The sequence below is a fragment of the Calypte anna genome, chromosome 5A (genome assembly GCF_003957555.1).
Source record: "Calypte anna isolate BGI_N300 chromosome 5A, bCalAnn1_v1.p, whole genome shotgun sequence".
Lineage (NCBI taxonomy): Eukaryota > Metazoa > Chordata > Aves > Apodiformes > Trochilidae > Calypte > Calypte anna.
This window is the reverse complement of record NC_044251.1, coordinates 13,946,850-13,954,395: the sequence shown is the minus strand read 5'-3', so window position 1 is coordinate 13,954,395 and position 7,546 is coordinate 13,946,850. Positions and strand designations below refer to the sequence as shown.

At 43.0% G+C, this 7,546-nt stretch overlaps 1 protein-coding gene across 1 annotated transcript; it reads right to left on the bottom strand.

Moving 5' to 3' along the window:
* Positions 1 to 2,244: 2,244 nt before the first annotated feature.
* ACTC1 (actin alpha cardiac muscle 1) lies at positions 2,245 to 7,252 on the bottom strand. The gene is made up of 7 exons (XM_030452432.1): positions 7,151 to 7,252; positions 6,381 to 6,529; positions 5,232 to 5,556; positions 4,475 to 4,636; positions 4,174 to 4,365; positions 2,919 to 3,100; positions 2,245 to 2,573 (listed from the first exon to the last, which is right to left on the bottom strand). The coding sequence occupies exons 2-7, from the start codon at positions 6,507 to 6,509 to the stop codon at positions 2,430 to 2,432; spliced, it is 1,134 nt and encodes a 377-aa protein (XP_030308292.1). The 5' UTR covers positions 6,510 to 6,529; positions 7,151 to 7,252; the 3' UTR covers positions 2,245 to 2,429.
* Between the last annotated feature and the right edge of the window lie 294 nt (positions 7,253 to 7,546).

The following is a 7,546-nucleotide window of genomic DNA, read 5'->3' as shown; positions in this document are numbered from 1 at the left end:
AAAGATTCTCATCAATGAAGGTTAGCTGCTATCCTTTAGTCTCAAATTTGTCAATGCCTTCATTAACTAAGGTGTTACAAAGAAGAATATTGATGATCACAGAAACACTCAGATACAGCTGTGTTTTAACTTGCCGTTTTCAAGGAAATATCTGTAATAATTTTACTAGTTATCCCATAGGTGCTCTCTAGTTCATTTCTGCATCCCATTCCATCATTTTCATTTGTCATACAAAATGTTTATTAAGCCTTGTAAAATGTAAATCATTGGTATACTTTAACAGTGGCATTTCTTACCAGTGTTTTGAATTGTATGAAGTTACACTCAAATTCCTCCCACTCAAATGATCAGTTGCATTATCAATATTTAAAAGATCTAGTTTTTCTTCTATAAATAGTTATGATTCCCATCCCACTTAATTATAAAAGTTTTCATGTCACTGAGTGTGAATACATATTTTTCAATGGCAAAATATGGGACTATTTCACTAAAACTGAATACATCTGGAAACAGACTGTAAGAGAAGAGGTAAAGCATTGCTACTTTTTAGTCCTACCTTGCGAGCATATCACCACTTTGCACCATCCTTTTAGCTCATATCCGTTTCTGTAAACTGTGAATTACAAACTCCCAAAATGTCTCTGGGAGGAAATTTTCCGTCATGTCATCAGTGACTTCCCTCAGATCCCTCCTCATGCCCACCTGCTCACAGCCAGGGATGTGGTGCCAGCTGTCTGCCTGCCATTCCTGACCTAGCACTCAGTGCCACCAGGCATCCACTGGCTTTGACTTAGCGTGCCCTTCGCATACTTGCTTAACATTTTAAGCTCCAATTAGTTGCAATTTATGTCCAGTATCAACCTATTTATTCACACTAATACCTGAAATGACCTGTCTGACCAGCCTAATCTTTCAAATTAGCAAGCAAGGAAAGTACAATGATTCTGACCAATAATGCAGAAACAGAAACTCCAGCCACCTTCTCTGTCCAAGAGCAGAAATATCTAGAAATATTTCAACAAGCTAGTGGTAGGCAATTACAGTGGAACCTCAGTAAAATATCTTTAAATTATAAGTAAATTAAATACAACTTCATCTATTCAAAGAGTAAAATTACTTCTGCTTAACTGCAGATCACATCTAATGGTCAGTTTTAATGTCTTTCCAGAAAGTAAGAGGTGAGAGAAACAGAGTAATTTTCCCTACAACTATGTAAAGTGCCTATTACCTGATTGGGGTTTTTTTATTAGCATTTGAGTATAAAATGCTAATAAAAAATAAAAATAAAACCCAATATTAAAATACATAATACATAAAAAAACATTATCTAATGGTTTTGAATACCAAGAGTGGCTCTCAGCTGAGCACATGCCTAACTAAGCACAAGCACACCTTATTAAGTACTTTAATTGATTTCCTAAACCAGGTTCAGGTGACCTCCATTCTGTTCCTCCTTTTAGATGTCACTTTTTTTAAAAATAAAAAGAACACAGTTATAAAAAGTCAGGGGGCAGAGCACAGAAGCCCATGGAATGTAGGCAAGTTATTATTGTCAGATCTGGGTCAAATATCAACAAAGAATAATGCATATTAAGGATTAAAAATTGCCTAAAACATATGTATGATGATGTGAAAATAATCCTGATTGTAACAAATATATATTTATACAGCAAAAATTTTGTTTGTGTGCATTAGTACAATAAAGGTTTAATTTCTTTATCTCTGGCTTTGAGGAGGGGGGGGAAGATGAGTAAACTGTCACTTTGAATTAATATTTTGTCATAAATATTTATAGCCCACAGAAAACTATTGTATGACTCTTTAAGACTGAGTTAATTAGTTATAAATCACATTCTAAATGCCGTCACATAATTCTTTCACAGAAGTTTGTCTTTCAATAAATTAATATTACAATACTTGGGTTATGAGAAATGCAACAGAAGAAACATTTCTAAACCTGGTGAGTGAATATGAGAGGTTTCCTTCCACTTGTTCCACTTACCGGCTCTACCCTCAAGGCAGTTTCTTTTGTAAGCCTTGATATGTGATGCTTCTTTTGGTTCAAGTTTCAAAGTTAAAACTAAAAAGTGTAAATTCTTCCCAATACAAAACCGTGACCTTCCATGCCTACATCATGCATGCAGTGAAGGAACTGATAGGTTTGATGGGAGCTTCCAAATCTCAGGATGCTTAGTGTCATTTTTTTTAACCAGAGAATAATTACAATAAAAGAAAAGACAGTCATTTGTAGGTTGCAAGTCCCAGATCTTATTTATTTATAAAGCAATAAATATTAGAATCACAAATAAATTGCACGAGTGTGTAAACAAACTGTACAATGACTGAAGAGTTCAGGAAGGGTTGCCAGAAGACTCCAAGAAGCAAATTGTCGTCATCCTGAGTGGGAAGTAAATTGAGGGAAAACATGCTTAGAAGCATTTGCGGTGGACAATGGATGGCCCAGCCTCATCATACTCCTGTTTACTAATCCACATTTGCTGGAAGGTGGACAGAGATGCTAGAATGGAGCCACCAATCCAGACAGAATACTTGCGCTCAGGTGGGGCAATGATCTAGAATAAAGAAAAGCAACAAAGTCCTCGTTTAACAGTGACATTTCTGAACAAACAACCTGTGTAACAAATCACTCAATATTTCTTTAAGTAAATAAATAACTTTTCTATTATAACAGCATTGGTCTGCAGCAGCTGGTACAACACATGTAATATTCCTTAAGAAAGTCTGACAGTATTTTCCTCTGTTCTTACACTTAATCCTAGTCATTTAATCATTTTCTCTCATTTGTCTGTCAGCTGTAGATCTCCCTTTTAAGTCGTTCCTATACCCCAGTTTAATTATGTGGACATTTTCCCCATCCTTATCCACATTTTATGTGGATACAGAGTCAAATTCCTCACCTTGATCTTCATAGTGCTAGGAGCAAGTGCAGTGATTTCCTTCTGCATGCGGTCAGCAATACCAGGGTACATTGTTGTTCCACCTGAGAGGACGTTGTTTGCATACAGGTCCTTACGAATATCAATATCACATTTCATGATACTGTTGTAAGTAGTTTCATGAATACCAGCAGATTCCATGCCTTGAGAAGAAAGAAGACAGTAGATCAGTAAATTATAGAAGTCTTAATGAAAATAGCACTCAGCATTTCTCCTCACCATTAGCATGAACTTCTATGATACTTTTGCTTTTAAATTACTTACTGATTTCTAAATGTTATAGAAAAACATAAAAAATGAACAAAGGAAATATATTCAAACTATACAGTTAGAGAAGAGGTAGGCAAACAAGACAAACATTTCTTTTGCCCAACAAGACAAAGTTTGAAATCATAGAAGACATGAGTATCAGGTCACGTCAGTCTCACAAAAAGCAGATGAATATAGAAAAGACATCAATAAAGGCAATGAAAGCAGCTGAAGTAGAGTTAAAGAAGACAATAGTAACTTCATGTCTTTTTTAGCCTATTCCAAATACAGTCTATACCATTTATAAACATCAAGGCAAGACATAACCAAGATATGGACCAAGGTATTAGTACTTGGTGGCAAGGAAAAAGAAACCAGAAGCAAATGTTTGTAGGTTGCATTCCAACTTAGTAATTTTAACAGGTGCTTCTTGAAAGAGCTGACATTAGATCCAGAGTAAGATGTCAGCTGATGAACAACTGCATCTATTGCTCAGGAGTACAAGCATTTGCTGTATCCGTCAGCTGCATCCACAAAGAGCAAAGCTGACCAGCTTGACCATGGCAATGTTCAGTTACAGTGCATATAAATATACACACACTTTTGTACCATATTTTCCCCCACCCAGGACCTTTATTTCTTCTCAGTCAGATAGGGTTTGAAGCACAAGCTTTAGAAATACAGCACTGGAAGCTATTCTTTCCATCAAGACATGATATTCAACCTACATTTTATTATGAAAAATTGTGACCTTAAAGCCTGGTCCAAAATTTAGAAGAGGACTCCGAGCTCAGCTAGGGGTTAACACTTAATGCTAACATCAAGCACAGCTTGCAGGGACCAAGCAATCAAACTCATTCTTTATGTCTGATTTCATTTAGATAAGCAGGAAGAGAAGTGGGACACCTTCTAGACCATCTTATTCATTCATATCTCCTGCAGAAAGGAATTTCCTGGGAACACTTACCAATAAAGGATGGCTGGAATAAGGTTTCAGGACAGCGGAAACGTTCGTTCCCAATTGTGATCACTTGACCATCAGGCAATTCATAGCTCTTTTCCAGAGAGGAGGAAGAGGCAGCAGTGGCCATCTCATTCTCAAAGTCGAGTGCAACATAGCACAATTTCTCTTTAATATCACGAACAATCTCACGCTCAGCTGCAGACATTGGGAATCAAATCAAAGTTTGGATAAGAAAAACCCAAGAGGAAAAAGATGGGCCAAAAGAAAAGTGAGTTTTTTCACAGGAAGGCAAAGCTGAACTGACCTGTTGTCACAAAGGAATAGCCACGCTCTGTGAGGATCTTCATGAGGTAGTCAGTCAGATCCCTGCCAGCCAGATCCAGACGCATGATAGCATGAGGCAAAGCATAGCCTTCATAAATAGGTACATTGTGGGTGACACCATCACCAGAGTCAAGAACGATACCTGGGAAAGAAATGTTAGAGACCAGTTGGAATCACCTGGCAAATGCTTAGAACTTTTCAAGAAATATAAAGCAGCATAATTCTATTTAAAAGATTTGCCCATTCCTTCTGTCCTTTCTTGCCTGGACACTGCTATTTGGTGTGAAGTTTCCCATAAAAGAGTTGTCCCATACATACTTTGAGCTAATGCATACAAACAGCCTTCTACTCCTACTACACTAAGCAGTAAGTACACTTGCAATAGTGATTGTCCTGATCCAATAACAGGCATCTTCTGTGCTCAGTTTAAACCCCTGAAGTGGTGTAATACTTGTATAACTTCAGTATCTTTGCATGAATGTCTCTTTGCATGATGACAAGCATCAAGAGAATCAGTTCCACAGTTCTCCTCTGAAAGCAGTGCAGCCAGGTCCACTTTGTTCTTTCCACAGATTAGTTTATACTGGCTTTTCTGCTACTGTCATCACCACTCACTATAAACAAAAATTATCCATTTTCTATAAATTTGAAAGAGTTATGGTATTTTTTTCCTATTTGGAGTGAGAAAGAAGGAGAGTTCCTTATAGATACTAGTGTTTGGGGTTTTTTTATTTTACCTGTTGTACGACCAGAGGCATACAGGGAGAGGACAGCCTGGATGGCCACATACATTGCAGGCACGTTGAAGGTCTCAAACATTATCTGGGTCATCTTTTCACGATTAGCTTTAGGGTTCAAGGGGGCTTCTGTGAGCAAGGTAGGGTGCTCCTCTGGGGCCACACGGAGCTCATTGTAGAAAGTGTGGTGCCAGATCTTTTCCATATCATCCCAGTTGGTGATGATGCCATGTTCAATGGGATATTTCAGAGTAAGAATACCTCTTTTGCTCTGAGCTTCATCACCTACATAGGAATCTTTTTGACCCATACCGACCATAACACCCTAAGAGAAGAATATACAGAAAAGCATTAGTTGTGGAAGACAACACCACTGAGCACAAACAATTAAATGACAGACAACTATGCTATTTTCAAGAAAGGTTGTCATGGGAAGGTTGTTTAGGAAAAGAAAATACCATAATTGAAATGAAGAAGATATGGGGGGTGGGGGGAGGAAATAAGCCTTCTTCTGAAGGAACATTAAAATTACTATTGCTGTGAAGACTCAGGAGTAATGTATTCACAACAACAATAGACAAATTGCAAGATTTTAGTTTAAAAAATAATCTTTACAAACTTTTTACCAAGAAAATTGTAGGAGAAATAAATGCTGTTTTTTTTCTGGGTGCTGATTTAAATGAGAGGAATGAGAGGGAGAATGATAAGGGAACAGACAAAAGGAGACTTTAACAGCAATATGAAAGTAAGATCAGAGTCAGACAAAGTAGAAGAGGGAATTGAAAGAAGGTGTTTGCTATGTCTAACATTGGGCTTGATGGGTGGGAAGGGCATTAAACTGCACCGTGGGCAAATTCAGCCAATGGAGCTGCCTTGGTCTGGCCCAGGGGATGGAGTGGGCAGCAGCTTTGTAGGAAGTTGAGTTTGGGCTCATTAGAAGAGAGAAGGGAGAGAGTCAAGATCTAAGTTGCTGGATTAGGGGGAGCTGAGGTAAGCACCGCAGGGACATGGGAAAGTGCCGCTAGTACCAGCAGAAGGGAAGGGCAGGGTATCTGGGGTAGAGCAGAAGAGTTACAGAAGGAAGGAATGCGGACCTCTGGAGAGAAGGGGAAGGCTTGGTCCTGCCCTGATCGTGCCCCTTGTATTTACCTGATGCCTCGGGCGGCCGACGATGGACGGGAAGACGGCCCTGGGGGCATCGTCTCCGGCAAAGCCCGCTTTGACCAGCCCCGAGCCATTGTCACACACCAGCGCGGTGGTCTCATCTTCGTCACACATCTTCGGAGGGAGTCACGGACCTGAAAAACAGCGCGGCGAAGCGCTCAGAGCCCCGCGGGCAGCGCAGCGCAGCCGCCCAGCCCCGCCGAGTCCCTGGCGGCCCCTCCGCGCCCACTCCCCCCTCCCGCCACCCCGGCGGCCGCACACCCACGGCTGGAGGCGGGAGCGGGAAATTTGACTCGTCCCGGCAGGATTCTCAGTGGCTCAGCCACGCTCCTGGGCAGGCCTTTAAATAGGATGGTCGTCAGCCCCTTCCTTCTGCGCGCTACAGCTTGCGGGACGCTCACTAGGGCACATTAGCCTCAGATTGATAAGGGAGGGCAAGAGTTGGAAATCGAAGAAATAGGCCCTGCCCAGAGCAAGGCTCACTACGGGGCTGGAGCCACGGGCACTGCGCGTCTGGGGAGGGCGTGGGGGGTTTTCCCGACAGAGTAACACGCAGCCGGGAGGTTCGCTGGCACTGCAGCGGCTGCACCTGCACGACCGGCAATCGCCGATCGCCGGTGTGTGTCTGTCTGCCTTCCATCCATTCATCCATCCACCCATCCATCCACCCACCCATCCATCCCTCCGCCCGTCCATCCGTCCCGTCCCTCCCTGCGCCGGCACCGCGGGGCTGAGGGTGCTGCCGCGCTACTCACCAGACCAGCACAGGCGGCGGGGGGGGGCTGCGAAAGAGAGCCTGGGTGCCGGCTTGGTGGAGACGCCCCAATTTATACCCTCCCCTGACGGGCAGCGTCGGCCAGGACCGCCGGGGGACAGGCCGGCCACCTTCTCCTTATTTGGTCGGCTCCGCGCCATTGAGCGGCCGCGCAGCCATGAATGGAGCCCGGCCAGCCCCGGCGCAGCGCGGCCGCCCGGCCCATGTAAGGCAGGCGCGGGGCAGCGCGCCCCCGGCCCTCCGCATGGCCAAATAGGGAGCCCCGAGCAGCCCCTCGGGGGGCAGCGCCTTCTCGGAGCTGGCTGGAGAGGTAGCTGCCTGGGTCACGCTCGGCTCTGGCCACCGCCGGCACCCCGAGGTGTCAACACCCGCCGGG

Coding starts and splice junctions, on each gene's coding strand:
- ACTC1 (XM_030452432.1), bottom strand. CDS start 6,509: ATGTGTGACGAAGATGAGACCACCGCGCTGGTGTGTGACAATGGCTCG. Junction 5,557..6,380: donor TCGGCCGCCCGAGGCATCAG/GTAAATACAAGG, acceptor TTCTTCTCTTAG/GGTGTTATGGTCGGTATGGG. Junction 3,101..4,173: donor ATTCCAGCCATCCTTTATTG/GTAAGTGTTCCC, acceptor TTTCTTCTCAAG/GCATGGAATCTGCTGGTATT.